The sequence below is a fragment of the Lissotriton vulgaris genome, unplaced genomic scaffold (assembly GCF_964263255.1).
Source record: "Lissotriton vulgaris unplaced genomic scaffold, aLisVul1.2 SCAFFOLD_1473, whole genome shotgun sequence".
NCBI lineage: Eukaryota > Metazoa > Chordata > Amphibia > Caudata > Salamandridae > Lissotriton > Lissotriton vulgaris.
The window spans coordinates 457,566-477,013 of record NW_028241333.1 but is presented as its reverse complement, the minus strand read 5'-3'; the positions used below and the strand labels follow the sequence as shown (position 1 = coordinate 477,013).

At 44.4% G+C, this 19,448-nt stretch overlaps 1 protein-coding gene across 2 annotated transcripts in view; it reads right to left on the bottom strand.

Annotated features, from left to right (window-relative positions):
* Positions 1–850: 850 nt before the first annotated feature.
* LOC147671991 (solute carrier family 22 member 6-A-like) overlaps positions 851–19,448 on the bottom strand; it is a 427,981-nt gene continuing 409,383 nt past the window's right edge. For both annotated transcript variants that reach the window (XM_086948072.1, XM_086948071.1), the window contains one exon: positions 851–1,324. In XM_086948072.1, the coding sequence (XP_086804198.1) occupies positions 1,258–1,324 (67 nt within the window). In that variant the 3' untranslated portion in view covers positions 851–1,257. The remainder of the gene's footprint in view (positions 1,325–19,448) is intronic.

Sequence of the window (19,448 nt, the reverse complement as noted above, 5' to 3'; positions counted from 1 at the left end):
TAGATGGCTTCCTACAGAATCCAGAAAGACAGTCACCCAAGCACTCATCACCAGTAGACTGGACTACGGCAATGCACTCTGTGCCGGTGTCACCCAGAAACTGCTCAGGAAACTACAGAACGTCCAAAACGCCGCAGTCAGACTGGTCCTCAACATCCCCCTCACAGCTACATGGCACAACATCTCCCACAACTGCAGTGACTCTCTATCAACAAGAGAATCACCTTCAAGCTCCTCACACATGCCTTCAAAGCTGTCCATGACACAGGACCTGAACATCTGAACCCCCTCCTCAACTTCCACACACCACCAGACAGCTCTGCTCCACCCAACTTGTCCTGGCCTCCGTCTCTCGGATCCACAAGACCAGAATCTGTGGAAGATCCTTCTCCTACCTCACCATCAAGACCTGGAATACCCTGTCCCTCCACCTCAGGTAATCCACGTCATTCGCACTGTTCAGGAAGGACCTCAAGACCTAGCTCTTTAACTGAACCTCAACATCCAAAAGGATCAGCAGCCCCTACCAAAGCCTTGAGACCCTCAAGGGTGAATAGCCATGCTCTACAAACAACTCATTGATTGAAGATTGGGGAGATCTCCCATATCAGGGATATATTACAATGTAGGATTGGAAATCTCTAATCTACATGCAAGACACATTTAATGGAGGTTACTACTTGTCTTTTTGGCAGGACTAATATTAACTTGGACGATTTTTGGGGGCTCTTTTATCTGTGAGTTCCGAGCAGGCCTATCTGCTCTTCCTAGAATGGTAAACTCTTCTTTAGTCCTTAGAATAGTGATCATTTTAAGAACTGTAAAAATCAATAATGTTTGGCAATGAATGGAAAGGTGAGGTAAAGATTGCACTTTATTTTCTAAAATATTGACCTTGTTTTATCTTCATTGAGTAGCCATACCATCAATCATTGCAAATATTATCAAGTATATTTATTAAATACAGTGAGAACTCTAAATAATATGTTTTTCAAGACATCTGATCATGGTGATTACTCTTAGGTATGTGCTCCTTTTTTCTTTCAGTAACTGGAGTTAAATTGTTGTGGTTTGTGTTCTTGTTGCTCCCATGATTGAAGGCTGATTGCTTTGCTTTGCATCCTCTTGATAACTGAGCCAATTAATTTCTCTGCAGCTTTGCGTCGTTTGGCTTGGAGGTGAAGGCAGCCAGCAACACATGCAGTTCTATAATGATATCTTAGTTATTTCTCGATGTATCCACTGAAAAAATCGATTTTAGAACTTGGTCTTCTTCAGAATTAATGCAGTTCCTTTATTGTTGGGAATTTTCTTTTTTCTTGCCCTGTGAAAAATATTTAGAAGAGATTTAAAGGGGTAGGTGCATGCCAATTATTGACATTTGTAACTTTTGTTTCATTTTTAACCAATGGTGGCATTTTCTGAAAGTCAAGAACGCTTTGTGAATGACACACAAACAGCACCTGTCTTATCCCTGACAAAGCAATGGCTGAACGCCTCTTCGGAAGACCTAGCCTGGGTTCCCTAGGGACTCTAAACAAGCATCTCAAGTGCATCAATGGCTGATACTCCACTGTAGGACACTCTTCTTTAGGCACCAGTGAATGACCTTACAATGCAGGCAACACTCACTTTTGCACAAAATGCCAAATCCTCCCAACCACACTAGGATCTAACAACCTTTTACAGGAGAACCATCTTTCAAGCATAAATAACTGCCTGTCCCATTGTGGGACACCATCCCTGGAACACTAGAGGCCGACACTGTTTATGTTTATGTTTATGTTTATGCAATTTTTATAGCGCGCAACTACCCAGGGTGTCTCGGCGCTCAGAATACAGAACTCTCACTGTAGCAGAAAATTATACTGAAAAAACCCAAGTTTTTTGTTTCTTTCTGAAGCTGATGAGAGTGGGGGAAGTTTTGATATGAAGGGGTAGTGAGTTCCAAAGTTTGGCTGTGGAGATGGTGAAACATCTGTCACCCCAAGTGGCCCTTTTTGTACGCGGGACTTTCAGCAGATGAGCTGAAGATGAGCGTAGTGTTCTTGAATGTTCAAGCGGGCAGAATGCATTTTTAAGAAACTGTTTGCCTGAGTTGTTAATGGCTTTGTATGCAATGCACAGTGCCTTAAATTTTGTCCGGCTCCTGATTGGGAGCCAGTGCAGCTGTCGAATGTAAGGGTAGATGGAAGTGAACTTAGGAATGCTCAGTAAGATTCTGGCTGAGGCATTCTGGACTAGCTGCAGTTTGTTGAGGACTTTTTCCTGGGCACTCAAAAGAAGGGCATTGCAATAATCTGTTTTTGAAAAAACCAAAGTGCTAATTAGGGTTTTGCCGGCCGATGAGGGGAGGTATGGCATCAGTTTCTTTATTTTTCTCAGGATGTAGAAGGATGAGGAGACCACGGAGTTGACATGTTGATGGAAAGTCATTTTATTATCGAATATGACTCCTAGGTTACGAACCTTGGTGACAGGTTGAGGTGGGGCTCCCATCTCGGATGGCCACCATAGGGGGGACCAGATTGGTTCCAGTTTCCCAAATGTCATCACCTCTGTTTTGTCAGAGTTTAATTTAAGACAGTTTGATGACATCCAGGAACTGATTGCCCGCATTCCCTCTTGGAAATTTGCCGCAACTGATGTACCATTGTTGTATACAGATAACACCAGTTGAGTGTCATCAGCGTATGTTGTAAGGGCAATTCCGTAAGATTTTATTACCCTCGCTAAGTCCGACACATAAATGTTAAACAGTGTCGGGATTAGCGAGGAGCCCTGTGGAACTCCGCAGGGAAGGGTAAAGGTGTGAGAGGTGTACTGATCCATTTTTACTGTCTGTGGGCGGTCAGCCAGGAATGAGGCGAGAAGTTCTTTAGCCTTATTCTGGATTCCTATTGATGAGACACGGTCGATCAAGGTGACATGATCGACCGTGTCGAAAGCTGCAGAGAGATCTAGCAGTATTAATACTGCCGCTCCTCCCTTGTCCAATGTCATCCTTATTTCATCTGCAGCTTTTAGTAACGCAGTCTCGGTCCTGTGACCCTGTCTGAACCCAAATTGGGTGTCGTCCAGTAGGTTGTTATTGTCTATAAAATTTCGATAGCTGTATGTTTATTATTTTTTCGAAGATTTTTGCTGGAAACGGAAGACATGCAATGGGTCGATAGCTGGCGGGGAGGAGGGGATCGAGAGTAGTTTTTTTTAGAAGGGGTTTGATGATAGCTTCCTTCCAAACTGATGGATATATGCCCGTTGTGAACATAGCATTGCAGATGGTAGTGAGAGTGGGGGAAATAGCTTCTGGAATGAGATTAAGGATGGCGGGAGGACAGGGGTCTAGAGGTGATCCTGATTTTGTGGCGGAGACAAGTCTTTGGACTTGTTCCTCCGAGGCAGTTTCGAAGGCTGAAAAACTGGGTGCATTACTAGGAGGTGGTGGAACGATGGTGGCAGCAGAGTGGGAGTGGGTGAAGGCTGAGAAGATAGTGGTAACTTTGTCTTCAAAGAACTTGGCAAGAGAGTTACAGAGATCCTGTGATCCATCAGAGCGGGGGATGGGAGGGTTAGAAAGATAAGTAACCACCTGAAACAGTTCTCTTGCGGAATTCTTTGCCTGATTGATTTGAGCAGTGAAGTAACGTGACTTTTCCAAGGTGATGAGTGATTTATACTTAGCAAGGGCACTTTTTTAAACGATTTTATCTGTGGAATTATAGTGGAGGCGCCAGTGCCTTTCCAAATTCCTGCAGTGTTGTCTCTGCAGTTGTAAGGATTCTGTGAACCAGGGGGCCGCAGGAAGTTTTCTGGTGCGATGAGAGATTTTAAGGGGAGCTAGATTGTGACAAGCTCTGTTTAAGCAGTTGAGGTAATTAGTGGACGCTAAAGAAGGATCCTGTTCATTAGTGGTCAAGCTGTCGAAGTGTGGCTCACTGGTTAGAGCAGGCAGACCCTGAAGCAGAGGTCAGACCCGGGACCAGGGTTCAATTCCCGACGCGGCATGGTCTTGAGCTCAAATGTCCATGGACTCGATAATTCTCGCTTCGGTGCCTGACCTAATCATGGGTTCACACTCTGCAACTCTGGGCATTAAGCTTGCTTAATCTCCACAACGGCCCCCCCCGCGGTGGGATGCCTGGCTTTCACCTTGGGGTTGCCCTGTAGGGGCTATCTCACAGGGAAAAGCCAGGACGGGTTCCCAAGGCAAGCGTGGAGATACCCCTTCGGGGGTCGATTCTGGCGCTATATAAGAAACATAATAATAATAATAATAATAATAATAACATAGCCGCTAATTAAGGGGGGTTGATATTTTTCCAGTCTCTGAAGGAGATGGGTGAGGATGATGATGAGGAGAGTGGAAGGGGGTTATGATTTATTGTAAAACAAACGGCTGAATGATCAGTCCAGATAAGAGGGATTACAGTTGTAACCAAGATATGAGGATTGCTAGTGAATAGCCCATCTAATGTGTGTCCCGCTTTGTGGGTAGGCTGTTTGACGATTTGCTGGAGACCGGCAGCTGCTAGGTCGTTTATAAGCGCCGAGGTATCGGGATCGTGAGTTGCTTCTAGATGGAAATTGAAGTCTCCTAGAATGGTAAGATGGGGCATTCCTGCTGATACCTCAATTAGATTGTAAAGGTTGTCAAGGAATTTCAGTCTAGACCCGGGGGGCGAAAAAGTAACATGCCTATAACTGATCGATTACCAGAGAGGCTAATGGTAAAGGAGAAAGCTTCACAGTCACTGTATTTGGAGTCCGTAGTTTTGACTTTGAGATGGTCCTTATATATGATGGCTAACCCTCCTCCCTTACGCTTTATTCTGTCCAATTTGCAAACGCAGTAGTTAGGCCGAGTTGCTACTTTGAAATCTGGGCCAGAGGAGTCATCACCCCAGGTTTCAGTGATGAATAATAAATCTAGAGTATGTGATTCTATGAATTCTGAGATTTCAATTTTATGTTTGGGAACAGAACGCACATTGATAAGTGCTGCTAGGGTCTGGTGAGTAGAGATATTTGGGGGGGTAGGAGTCATGCACGTTGCGCATTTGTGAGGACCTGTGGTGGGATTGGTAAACATCAGATGTGGTAAAAAATGTGGCAAGTCCGCTGAGGTCTTGATTTCTCGGAGTTGCTCGGAAGTGTATTTAAATGTAGGCGCTTTGAGCGAGGTGTGAGGCAGTGTAGGATCAGGGGTGTAGCCCTAGGCCCGGCCTCGGCGCGGACGGGCGCAGACGAGCTTGCCTTAAGCGCGCCTTTGGCGCGCATTCGTCGCGCCCGCTGCGCTCGTCCGCTGCGCGTCCGATGGCTGAGCATATTTTATGGAGGTAGAGAGGATGAGGAAGGGGGCGTGTCCGGCACGAGTGGGCGTGTCCGCTAGTCCGGGGGTGGCGGCAAAATAAACAAACACTCACCTGCAACAGCGTTCAATCGGCTGTGCAGGGTGTCTGTTAGATAACGTGAGGAATGCCAAGGGGGGTAAGTGAGTTTTAAAAAACACAAATTCCGCTGTTAGCAGGTTACACACAATTTTTAAAACGACAATATAGCTCCCGGCTTTTCGCCTCAGGAGGAGTTCTGGAAATGCGACGCTATTGTTTCAGCGCGCTTTTAAGCATCAGGGGGGAGGGGGCGTGGCTGGCACGAGTGGGCGTGTCCGCTAGTCCGGGGGTGGCGGCAAAATAAACAAACACTCACCTGCAACAGCGTTCAATCGGCTGTGCAGGGTGTCTGTTAGATAACGTGAGGAATTCCCAGGGAGGGTAAGTGAGTTTTAAAAAAACACAAATTCCGCTGTTAGCCGGTTACACACAATTTTTAAAACGACAATACAGCTCCCGGCTTTTCGCCTCAGGAGGAGTACTGGAAATGCGACGCTATTGTTTCAGCGCACTTTTAAGCATCAGGGGGAGGGGCGTGGCTGGCACGAGTGGGCGTGTCCGCTAGTCCGGGGGTGGCGGCAAAATAAACAAACGCTCACCTGCAACAGCGTTCAATCGGCTGTGCAGGGTGTCTGTTGGATAACGTGAGGAATGCCCAGGGAGGGTAAGTGAGTTTAAAAAAACACAAATTCCGCTGTTAGCAGGTTACACACAATTTTTTAAACGACAATACAGCTCCCGGCTTTTCGCCTCAGGAGGAGTTCTGGTAATTTCTCCATTGGGTACCCACTGAGCATCCATGAATGACACCTTGTTTTATTTAACAATTATCTGCGGGACAACAATGAACAAGCTTCCTGTGAAGGGGAATAATGTTCTTTGTATCAAATTTGGAATCATCCATATTATATGGGAGTGAAACACTCCTCCGCAGGAGAACCACATCTTGTGCTCCAATGATTGACACTTCCATTCAGAGGGATCCTTCTTGGTGCAAAAGGGCCTGCCCCACCTCTGTAAGTAATTTTCTATGGTACCCCAATAAAATACATTCATGTGCAGGGAGTCCTATCTTTGTGCGTCATAGAGACTTTCCTCTGAAGTGGAACCATCTCTCATTGCACCCTTCATTTTATGGGGCCCATTAATCATACAGTAATGACAGATCTCTCACTTTAAGGGAAAATGTTCCCTGTTGCACCAAAAGGGTACTCAATTCAACACACTCATTCATCTCTTGAAACAATAGGAGACCTACCTCTGCAGAGAAAGTGTTCTTAATACTGAAGGACATTCTCTCTCGGCAAACCCTATGCAGGGGCTTATTTACAAGCCCCTGATGCCACCAGTGCATCACTTTTTCGCCATACAAAAAAGTGACGTACCAGCAACGCAATGGGCTTGGAAATAAGTAACGTAATGTGCAAGTAAAAAGCCTTTAAAGCTCCCGAAAGTGGTCTATGCAGTATTCAAGGGTATCACTCAGGTCTGCAGTAAAGGATTGTACTCCTTAGCTGGAAAATCCCTCCTTGCTCAGCATTGACATTCACAGATAAGAATTGAGATCGGTTGCACAATCATTGGCACTTTATTTATTTATTTATCAATTTATAAAGCGCCTGTTACACCACTGGTGTTTCTCCGTGCTAGAAACAGACTCTCCATGAGGCAGCGGAAACACTCTCAGCGAGAGGCTAATGGTCTTTGACAGTGGTTCTAGTAGGTCTAATCTGGTTGGCTGTTGGGAACAGCCATGTCATTAGATTTTTGCGAAAGAAGGTTTCACAAGATTCTGCTCTTTTGTCCACAGGCAATGTGTTCCACATTTTGGCTGCAAGATTTCTAAAAGAACATGCACCCAATCTCGCTTTCTATATTCTCAGCACTGTCACCAATGCCCTGCTTTTGGATCTTAGGTTCCACTCCGTCTGTAAGGTGTTACCAATGGTTGCAGATACCTTGGACCTTCTTTTAACAAGATTCGGTCACAGTAGCACATTGCCTTATACATGATTCTCTTTTCCAACGGCAGCCAGTGCATTCCTACCAGCGCCTTTGTTGTGGATGTTCTTTTTGTGAGGTACAGAACTGAACGGGCTGCCACATTTTGTACCGACTGCAGTTTTGTTAGCCCTTTTTTAGACGCACTCAGATATAGAACATTGTCATAGTCCATTTGGGAAGTAACTAAGGCATGTACTATTGTTTTCCTTGTGCTAGATGGTAATAGGTCAAGGAGTTTTCTCAGGACTTCAAGAGTCCTGAAGCATTTCCGTGCCACTTTCCGGATTTGGCTGTCAAATGTCAAGATGGAGTCGCACCACACTCCAAGATTTTTTACTTCAGCTTTCAGAATTGGTAGTTGGCCCAGCATCTCAGGCCACCAAGCAGGTGACCAAATGATTGGGGCCTTACCCATGATCAGCACCTCTGTTTTGTTTCCATTGAGCTTCCAGCAATGGTTGACCATCCAAGCTGCTACATACTCCAGACACCTGGAGAATTGGTGTGCTGTCTGTTCAGGGTTTTGAGACAACGTCACAATCAGCTGAGTATCGTCAGCATATGACACAATGGTCATGTTATGGTCTTCCACTAGCTCTGCAAGTGGTCCCATATACAGGTTGAAAAGCGTCGGGCTCAGAAGTTAACCCTGTGGGACTCTTTGAAACAGGGGAAAACTCTTAGATGTATGTGTCTGTTGTGTGACTTGAAAACTCCACCAGGAGAGAAAGGATGTCATCCAGCATGGCGCACAGCCCCTAACGCCATATGTCTATAATCTTTAGAGGAGTAGGCCATGTGAGATGGTGTCAGAGGCCGCACTGAGATCTAGAAACATCAGTGCAGCGGTCTGCCCTTCATCTGCATAGTGTCCCATTCTTTTAGTGGCTAAGAGCAGTGCCGACTCCGTGGAGTGTGCAGCTCTGAAACCTGATTGTGAGGGGTGCAGTAGATCATTCTTGTCAATATGGTTAGTTAGCTGCTTATTTGCTACTTTCTCTGCAATTTTTGCAAAGAAAGGTAGTAGCGAGATGAGGGGTAAATTTTCTAACACCGCATGATCAATTGACTACTTTTTCTTTTTAGTGGACATACTATCGCTTGCTTCCATTTTAGGGGAACTTCTCCCAGCTGAAAGGAGCATGCTATTATCTCATAGATATATGGAAAAATGACGTTTCCTCCCTGCATTAGAATCTCTGGGCGAGCAGGATCTAGTGGGGATCCGGATTTGATTCCGCTTGCTGTGATCTTCAGCTCTTCTAGCTCCTGCACCTTAAATTCGTCAAGGGTCTCTCCCTTGGATATTGTATCTTGCTTACAATCTGGGTTCTTATCCTGATGTGCTCCTGCTGGAAAAGTGTCACATATTTTCTCCACATTTCCTGCAAAGTAATCGGCCACGTTATTGCAATTCTCCATTGAGAAAGTAGTTAAGTTATTTAAATTATCAAGTGATTTGAGGGAATTTCCGTATGGCGAACATTTCTTTAAAGGAGTTACTGGCCCTTTCAATCCTTTCAGTATAGAAATCACATTGTGTTTTCTTAATAAGTGCCTGATATTTTCTCAGTATCTCACAGCCTTCTGGGAGTGCATCCAGAATATCTGGGGTGCAGCTCTCGTTAAGCCATGTCTCTGTGAGTATCAGGCATTTTTTCCCTCAATTTCCCACAGACTTCGTATTTATGTTTAGTTAATGACCAACAGTTTAGTAGGAGCAAAAGCAAGTTTCCCCCTAATTCCTTGTGTGGTTTGTCATTGTAAAGTTCTTGTTACAATTCCCACATTTTAGTGGCATCTTATCTACGCCTATGTTGTGACTGCAATATTTGGTGATAGGCTGTGATAGTTTATGTAACTCATCTACAGAGTACTTGATACGTTGTTAGGAGCAGCTGGGGTTCTGGCCCTTGGGCCTGGCACGGACGGGCGCATACCGGCTTGCCTTTGGTGCGCCTTTGCGCACCCGCTGCGCGTGTCTACTGTGCTTCCGCGTCAGGGCTCATATTTATTGTAATTGCTGCCCGCTGACAACTAGCCCACCAACCTCCCAAGATGGTGGTCGTGAGGCATCCAGTCCTCAGACAAAGCCTCACCCGCACACTGCAATACGCAGCAGCGCAGGGGGGGTGACGGGATACCCCAGGGACACCAGCATTGTGCAAAAAGCAGAATAAATCAAGGTTACACCAATTCAAATTTAAAAACGCTGTCTTTAAAACTTTGTGTTAAGAAGCTAACTTGAGTAAAGAAGATTCCTCCCTTTCCCAAGACAGTCCCGCTGCACACCCGCATCAGGGCTCTCATTTATTGTAATTGCTGCATGCTGACAACTAGCCCACCACCTCCCAAGATGGCGGTTTTGAGGCGTCAAGTCGTGAGACAAAGCCTCACCTGCAACATGCAGCAGCGCAGGGGGCTGACCAGATACCCCAGGGACACCAACAATGTGCAAAAAGCAAAATACAATCAAGGTAACACCAATTCAAATTTAAAAACACTGTCCTTTAAAATGTGTTTAAAAAGCTCACTCGTGTAGAGACGATTCCCTCCTATCTATCGAGAGACCGCTGCGCGCATATTATGTGGTAGTATTTATTTTGTATCAATTCTGTTTCTGAAGTAGGGAGTTTTCCAGCGTTTGACAGCTTCTAGGCTTCAGTACCAAGAGAGTGTTTCATGATTTCTATTGCGTTTAGCATCTTCTTCCTGAAGCTGAAATTTTATTCCTGTTTTGATCAATAGTTTTGTCATCACGTCCAGTTACACAAAAGTTGACACTGTACTGCTGATGCCTATTTAAATGATAGATAACCTTGTTCCCTTGTTGAGCTACACATATGTAGTCCTCAAGAAGACTGACCCTAGTTGGACATTTAGTCACCGTAACGTCTTAGATTTCTGAGTTATTTCACAAGAATCATAGATTTTTCACTGCCTCAATTTCATTAACCAATTACCAACAACGGATGCCCTCACACAAACTATATTCTCTAGGTCTTCCTTCAGATTTGAAGCCTAGATGTACTGCTCATCCTCTGATCTGCAAACTTCTCTACCTAGTCATATTATGCCTTCTAAGCAAATATCATAAAAAAGTGACCAGCTTAATTCTTCATGTCAACTCCTCTCCATTTCATTGGCTCTTTTCCTTTAACATTGAAAACAGATGGGTTGACTCCCATTGAAAATAACATAAACCCTGAATTCACTCTGAGTTCTCCTTGACCATAATTTCCAAAGCACTTCAGGATACAAAAATAAAAGTACACCAGATAAACAGTTGTTTATTCAGAGTCAGCTTAGACATGAATTCCAAATATTGTCCACTCATTACAAAAGGAGCTGGTATTCAGTATAGGATATTTCAACCACGTCCCACAACCATAACAGGGCCTGTGGCGCAGACCTCAACAAAATACACATTCACGGAATTCTGTTATTAGCTAGAAGAAGTCCCACGAGTACAAATCTCAAAGCAGTACCATTGTTGTCACTGTGCAGGGGTTAGGATATTAAGGATTGTGTTTAAAGAGGACGTCTGGGAGTCCATCTGTCTTACTGTACAAAAGATGTCAGAGATACATATTTATAAGCGTGTTCCTTTCAAATCATGGTTGGTAACCAGGATATCCATTGTTTTGAAAATCCTCTCATTACATAGGTCAGTCAGGGTAGTTAAACTATATGCTGTAAAGCAGTGCTATAGCCTTCACCTGAGGTAGTGTTGCAGCAAATAAGCAAAATCTTCCTGTATTATTGAAAGCAGCAAAACGGACTTATTACACCTTACTTTGTTAACATCTGCCCAAATGCTCAGTTCACTTGATGTAGGTGTCCGGTTCAGAACTGTGAATACTGTGTCATGGTAATGATTAATCTTTCAGTCTCTCATTGCTAGCTGTCATGTCCTCCAGTGTAACTGCAATCTTTCACTTAGACCTGCATACCACCCCACCATGTATTGGAGATATGTAGCTCTATAGGAAGGCAACAAGTTGGGAACTGCAATGCCACCTTTTTATCCCAGTCACACAAAAGGGGATGGAGGATTCCTTGTAACTAGTCTATCCACTAAGGTGACATTCCAATCCATCGTTTTTCACCCACTGTGCCACTCTACGCAGAGGTCCACCTTAAACAAGTCAATGCTGACCCTGCTCCTCAAGGGAACAGTCAATTTCAAACTACCAGGAATGGCACCCACCAGAAGGTAACAAAAACAACCTCAGACCAGTTTTCGACCTACTCATGTCTCATCAGAGAGGACCCAGTTCGGCAGTTCGAGTTGTACTGTTCCTATTGGAGCAGAACCAAGATTAATTTGCATGTGGCTGGGTCTAATCTGAGGTGGCATGGTGGGCAAAAGAATAATGGTTGGAATGGTATCCTAAGTGATTGTCAGTGGTTAGCATTCCTTCCATCACCTTTTTAGGTCTCGCCTAGGCAGCGCACATGCTCCGCTCTAGGAGGGCCTTTAGCCATCGGTCTTCACTTTTGAAGCACTGCACTCGTGCTTGTGGCAGTATCCCCCTTGCGGGAGCGAGCAGCAGCACGGCCATGTTAATTACAAACATATGGCCGCTGCTCGCTCCAGCAAGTTGGATGCCACCGCAAGCACGAGTGCAGTGCTTCAAAAGTGAAGACCGATGGCTAAATTACGTCCTAGAGCAGCGCTTGTCTTTCAGCGCTTGTTCGGATTCCTTGGTGCTTGTGCCCACGCGCACTTATATTATTTTCTTGGATTGCGTGGGGGGTTGATGGGCATTATTGATTTGCAGACCGCTTTGAATTAATTCTCTGCAATTGGATCTGTCACAAATGTCTTGTGCAGATATGCTGTGGTGACGTTTTTAAAACCTGCAGTCGCCTTTTTCCTCCAGAATGCCCTCGGTTTGTGTAGCACAGATGCTTCTGGCCCATCTGGCGCTGGGATTGGCAGCGTTTGTTTGCTATTGGAAAGAGATGTCATTTGGCTGCATTTGAACTTTTAATTTGCTGAGTTTGTGTGTAGCTGATTGTCTGGTCTGCTTCAGAAGAATTAATTGCTGTTTCTTCCACCCACCCCTCTCTCCCCTGTCTGGTTCCCTCGCTGACTAATACTCTGGCTGGTGACTGTCCATCGTATGCGGCATGAGGAAGCTAAGTAGTGTTACTCTGATGGAATTATCCTATTCAGAATGTATTGTGAGAGCATTCACGCCCCTCTCAACCCCTGCAATTTTTTTTAGAGGCCTGTTCTCTATAGTTTATTTTTAGCTGATCGCTGGACTGTTAGGTTTTACTTGGCGATGTGTACTTTGGGGAGTTAACCGATTTGTTGAAATAATATGCGCCCTTTACAGCGGTTTTGAGAGCTACCTCTCTAACACAGACTGCTATTGCAAAGCTGCACTTAGCAACGAGCCTGGGCATTTGGTGTTTCCACAGCTCTGATCTCTCTTTTTACTGGTAGATCTAAATGTAATTCTTCATACTACTTTCTAGTGCCGGGGTCTCCAATCTTTTCTGCACATAGCAAAAATAAGTCTAGGAGAAGGCAATAGTTGCCTCACGTTCGGGAGTGTTTTGAAAGGCTCAACTCCCTAAACATACTATCCTGAGTTCAGTCCAATGAGAATTTTCAATGCTTATTAAATGACCATAGGAATCTCAGCCTTTAAGTGGTGGGTCATTTGGCATTTGAAATGTAGGTGCAGGACTTATTCCTTTTTTTGACAATGCCATAAGGTGTCATTCAAAATATCCCTTAACTTGTGTGCTTGGAAAAGTTCCAAACAGGCCATATGAGAAGCTAGCCACCCACTTTTGGCTAAAGAAGGAAATGGCGAGTTTCATAATTCTGTCCTTATTTCCTGAGTATTTGAAGGATGGTTGGTCTGAGAGGTTACTTTAACTTTTGTTGCTTTTTTGTGATCAAACTTAACCTTTTGTTTCTATAACAAACACATAGTTTGGCCATCATGTGGTCATTGTTAGCTAATATCTGTAGAACACCTGCCATTTCCACTTTGGAGAAGCAATATAGATGCAATATATAACAAGCATTGGCATAGCCAATAGGTCCCGCCTTGGAATCTTATAAGTATTTAGTTATGCAGCACAATATACTTGGTGCAACAACATCAACTGATGCATGTCTAAACCCCTATAAGGTACCAAAGGCGAGACCTATTGGCTATGCCAATCCTTGCTTTGTTTGAAGTATTTACCTATGTGGTGAGGTAATTGAAATTTTTATGGCCAAGTATGTCCCCTAACGTGTACCCCAACGTTCTATGTATGTGCATGATGTCCATGCATTTTCCCTCCATGGCCGAAAATAAAGACGCATATGCATTTGCATCCAACGTTAACATGTCAGCTACCAGACCCTCCATGAAAGAAACGATTATATTGATATTAAGACTATGTTGCCAACGTCTTTACATGGTGCACATTTCAATTTCTAGATGCACCCGTTTTTCTGGCTCAGCTGAGCCAGGCCCGAATCAAAGCTCCGAGCCTCCTGAACACTCTGAAAGCTGTTGTTTAGTTTATTCATCCCTGACCTCTACCTTACTTCCTGCTCAGCCGAGAGGTGCCCGGCCTGCCTGCCAAGATGGTATTTTGCCTACAAGTTATCTGCTCAGCCTCCGCAAAAACACATTCCAGTCTAGTGAAATAGGTAAACATATTCCCGGCTGCAGAGCAAAGGGGCCCAGTTTTCCTGTCTCCTTGCAAGTAATTTACTGCACTCGTTACCATGGTAGGCCCATGGCCCCCGCGCATTGCATGAAGAACCATATGCACGCACTAGCATTCAGTATTGAACAGCCTCTGCCCGAGAGACCTTTTACTTCAGACAACATATCCTCCAAACATAAGATACCAGATATGCTATAGGTACAGGTCGTTCTGACATCCCAGACACCAGACTCCTCTACTAGTGCTAAAGTCAAGCCCCAGTTACACGTCATGCTCAGTTGCGCACGCATCCAGGACAAAGGTTTCTGCTGACCCTGCAGAATTTCTCTATGCATCCACCCACCTATGACACTTCTGTGACGTCTCCAGCACACACCTCCGTGTACGCCCTTGTGCACGCCTTCTTCTACGCACATGTGCTCTTATCTCTTCTCTTTTCACCTGTTACGCCTACTGTATTCATCTCCATTATACAGTTTTACTATATATAATGTGCACTGTTAATAAAATGTTGAATATCCCTTCCTGAACCTTAGTGGTGATGGAACCCGATGTCCCGCGTCTCGAGATGCTTAATTAAAGCCCGTATGACTCAGATACCACGGACTCTGCCTCTCATTTGATTGAGCTATTCCTATTGTTATTTATTGTATGGAAAAATAGTCCGGTAAATTTATTTACCACATAATTTGGCGCCCGAATAGGGACCCCTCCCCCTCCCCACGCGCCGGTCGTGTACGACTCCAAATGCATATTGTGAATCTGTGTATATGTTTACTTTCAGGTTCTTGGCTCGTATACAGGCTTGGGTCAGAGCAATGAGCTCTGCTCCTTGAGCTGACAAGGTGTCAATGCGATGTGTTTCTATAACTTCAGTTTCAGTGGTCACTGCATACGCGGCCACCAACTCTCCTGTACTTGTTCTCATGCACGAACCATCCACATAAAGTGTCAGGTCCGGGTCGGGTAAGGCAATGTCTGTCAAGTCTTGTCTTGGTTTCGTGATTGTATTAATGACTTCCACACAGTCATGTGGTGTAGGATCTATTGTATTCGACGGTAAAAGTGTAGCAGGGTTTAATGTATTGCAACGTCTGATGTCTATATGTGGCTGAAACAGTGTCAATTCATATCCTGTCAGTGGTGCTATTGTCAAGTGCTGAGTCTGTGTTCTGTTTAGGAGAACTTCCACGGAGTGTGGAACCTGTACTGTCAGGGGATGTCCTAATACTATGGAATCACTTTGTCTGATTGCTAGAGCTGTTGCTGCAACTGATTTTAGGCACGCAGGCAGAGCCTGGGCTACTGGATCTAATGTACTGGAAAAATAAGCACAAGGCTTGTGTTTGTCTGCCTGATCCTGAGTGAGAACCGATAACGCTGTGCCATCGCGTTCAGTAACAAAAAGTGTAAAAGGTTTGCTGTAACATGGTGTCGCTAAAACGGGTGCTTGACATAAAGCTTTCTTTAGTTCATCAAAAGCTTGTGTATGTTCCTGAGTCCAAGGGAGGACAGTCGAAGTCACTGCCTCCTGTGTTGTCAACTGTATGAGTGGCTTTGCTAGATATGCATACTGAGGAATCCATTGTCTGCAGTAAGAAGTGAGGCCAATGAAGGCCCGTACTTCCTTTTGTGTCTTGGGCTGTGGAAGATGTGCAATTAACTGGATACGATCAGGTGTTAGCTGTCTACCCCTCTTGGACAGCAAGTGACCAAGGTAGACCACTTGCTGGGCACAGAATTGTAGCTTCGAAGGGGACACCTTGTGTCCCTTTTCTGCCAGGAAATATAGGACTGTCAGTGATGCACGTTCACAATCACGTTCTGTCTGGGCTGTGATCAACAGATCATCAACATACTGGAGTAGGGCAGTGTCAGTAGGCATGTGAATACTGTCAAGTTGTCGTTTCAGTGCTTGGCTGTAAATACTAGGGCTTTCTGTGAATCCTTGAGGAGCACGTGCAAATTTGAAGCTTCGGCCATTTAAAAAGAATCCAAAGAGGTATTGGCTTTCCGGATGAATGGGGACACTAAAGAAGGCGTTCTTGAGGTCGATTACAGTAAAGAACGCAGCTTCTGAGTCAATAGCAGTCAATAATGACGAAATGTCTGGGACCACTGGGTACTGTGGTATTATGCATTTGTTTAATTCTCGAAGGTCGATCACCAGTCTGTAGACCGGAGGTGCATTTGGGTCAGTTCGTTTAAGAATCGGAATGATAGGAGAATTACAAACATTTGAGTTGGTTTCTATAACCACTCCTTGTGCAATGAGCTCGTCAACAATTCTCAGTAAAGCTACTACAGCATCAGGTGGTAACTTGTATTGTCGCATACGGGGTAGTACAACTCCTTGTTTGAGAGTGACACGGTATGGTGTAATGTGCATACAACCTACATCAGTTGGACCTTGTGCCCATAAATGCTCTGGTACATTCTGTATTCTTGGATCAAAATCTCTCAACACATAATGACCTTTAAAATCACGTAAAAATAATCTCACTCCTTCCGGAGAACAACAAATAACTGCTCCTAGCGCTTTCAGCGTTTTAATACCAAGCAAATTTTCAGGACATGATTTCGTAAGTAACAAGTCTGTAGTACGAGATAATGGACCAACTGCTAGGGGAACTGGTTTTGACACTTCATTAACAATAGGCTGTCCTGAAAATCCAAGAGAAACATTCTGTGAGCCTGAGAGGGGTGCCCCTGGAACCTCGTCATGACTAATGGTAGTTCTGCTCGCCCCCGTGTCAATCAAAAACTTTCTGTCCTTCCCTAATACCTGACTATGTACATAGGGACCCTCTTGATCTACTGGAACCTCGATAAGGGGCAAGCCAGCCTCCCTCTCTAGGCTGTTTCATGAGTACTGTTGGTAATCTGGGTAATCTGACTGAGCATACTGGTACATTTGTTGCGTGACATGTTGTGTGGCAGCAATGGGTTGTGGCTGGGGTACTGCTACTGTCTGTTGTGGATTCGGTGGAGGTTGCGTGTTCTGCGGAATATTTTGTGGAACTTGTTCCTGTCTAGGTGGTTGCGGTCTTTCTTTCGTTTTGCCAGTAGCTATATTGTATTTCAGGACAGTACATTCGCTTATATAGTGACCTGGCTGTTTACAATAGTTGCAGTTCCCTTTAACAGGAGCTGCAGGATGACTGGACTGTATCGTCGTACCCCTTTTCTGACCGTCAGCTGGGACTGACTGAGCCACTAATACTTTCATTTTCGTGTCCTTTATACGTCTCTGTTCATGTTCGTGCTCTTCTCTAATTCGGTTCTGGTGGTACTGTAACATTTGTAACATTTGGGAAGGGGTATTAGCTTGCCAAGTACTTTTAATACTCTATTTTTAACTTGTGGTAGGGAATTCTCTACTAATTTGGTCACAAACAGATGTGGATACGATTCACTACTTGTTTTCAGGCCGCTATTTATAATGAAACATTTTTCGAATCTGGAATAAAAATCGCTAGTGTCTTCATCATGTTTCTGTTTGCAGGCTGAGATTGCATCCCAGTCTTCCTTTTTAGTTGTCAATAACCTCGGCAGAACCTGTACTAATAATCCTGGAAATGCTTTAGCTTTTTCCCCAAGACCAGTACCTGGGATTCGCGTATTTTCTTCGTCTTCTAATGCTGCCCAATCGATCTTCTTTTCTCCCACCTCCCATTCTTTTTCTTTGAGTTTTTCGTAAGTGCCAGCAGGCAACAGAACTTTCAACATTTTAATGATATCGGGATACGTATACTCCCCCATGTGGAGCATGTCTTTCAATTCACGGTGAAACCCTGCTGGATCTTTATCATGACAGGGTACTAATTTTTTCATTTCCAATAATTCCATTTTCGTTAAGGGTGTGTATACGAATACTCGTTCTAACGTATCATCTGCCTTCCGGACTGGATGAACTTCTCGTAAGGGGTTCTGTCTGTCTATGTAAAATGTTTTCCTTACTGGGGGTGGAACTGAGACAAAATGTGGAGTCAGGAAAGGTCTATACTTGTGTCGCTGTTCTAAAATGACTTTAATTAAATCAGTACCTAGGCCTCTCCATCTGCCTAGGAGTAACTCTTCCAATATGTTATATAAGGGACCTGGATCAGAATTCTCACTTTCATACAATGTAATGAGATGTTGAATCATGTACATACCAGCTAATCGCTGTTCGTCTGGGGAAAGATTCAAAAATGTTTGCGCTACTGCGTCATCTTTATATACGTTAGTATTGTCAGCCCATTGTACTGCTGATCGGGCTAGTTCCTGTTCATGCATGGAGCTAAGTTCACTGTAACCTATTCGTTGTTTCAGTACTTTATCAGTGGCTTGGAATAGATGTTCAGGAGAACCTTGGTCTGGTATGGGAGAAAGAAAACGTGTCTTGCTTTCTAGGCGTATGGGTTTGTCAAAGGGTCTTCCCCTACCTCCGTACGCTATTCTACCTGTATCTGTATCATAGTCTCCTGGGACTTCATCATCATCCCTTCTATCGGCCTCCTTCTCTATTCTTTCCTTTTCGTGTATGTCTATAATTACCTTACGAATCTTCCTGTACATGGCTTCTATACAAGCCTGTCTACTATGTTTGCCATCGGCTATGTTGTCACTCCACTTTGTCAGAACCTTCATTTCTTCATTTTTGTAACCGGGCTGGTCTTGTTCCCTTATCAAACAATTTATCAAAAACTGTAAGATCATACTTTGAGTCTCCACCTTCCTATGTGCCATGGCTTCTTGAATACTGTCTGGTCTCTCCCCCGTTCTAATAAAGTGATATATGTTGTCTAAATGGTCCCGCATATCTGGTAAAATAGTCAAATAATTTGTAACACATCGTAGACGTATTGAATACAGTATCATATTGTCTTCGCCTGGTACTAGATCATATCTGCAATCAGTGAGGTATTGTTTAAGGGATGCGTATGTAGTTACTTTCGGTGTGCGTTGTAATGCTGCTTCTCTTAGTGTGGTTCGCTTAATTTGAGGCGGGGTGATAGGAGTACCTCCTACTGCTCCCCCTGAAGTGTGATCGTCAACTATTACTGGTTGCGCTGTCACTGGTGGTAATGTAGCTGGTAAAGTAGGTATAGTAGAAGTTGGTGGAGGTAATACATGTGTGCCCTGGGTTACTGGCGGAGTAAAAGGATTCCCAGGACCAGTTGCAGGAGGGACAGTGTGAGGAATCGTATCATTAACAGGGTTGGGAGGATTAATATTTCGGGGAGGATTTGTATTAGCATAATCTGGGACAGTGTCATTTAAGTAGGACGAAAGGAAAATGTCCGCTGCGGTCTGTTTATGGCGGAGTTTAGTTGGAATCAGTGGTGGCGGTAAATTACTTGGTACTTCCGAGGTGGC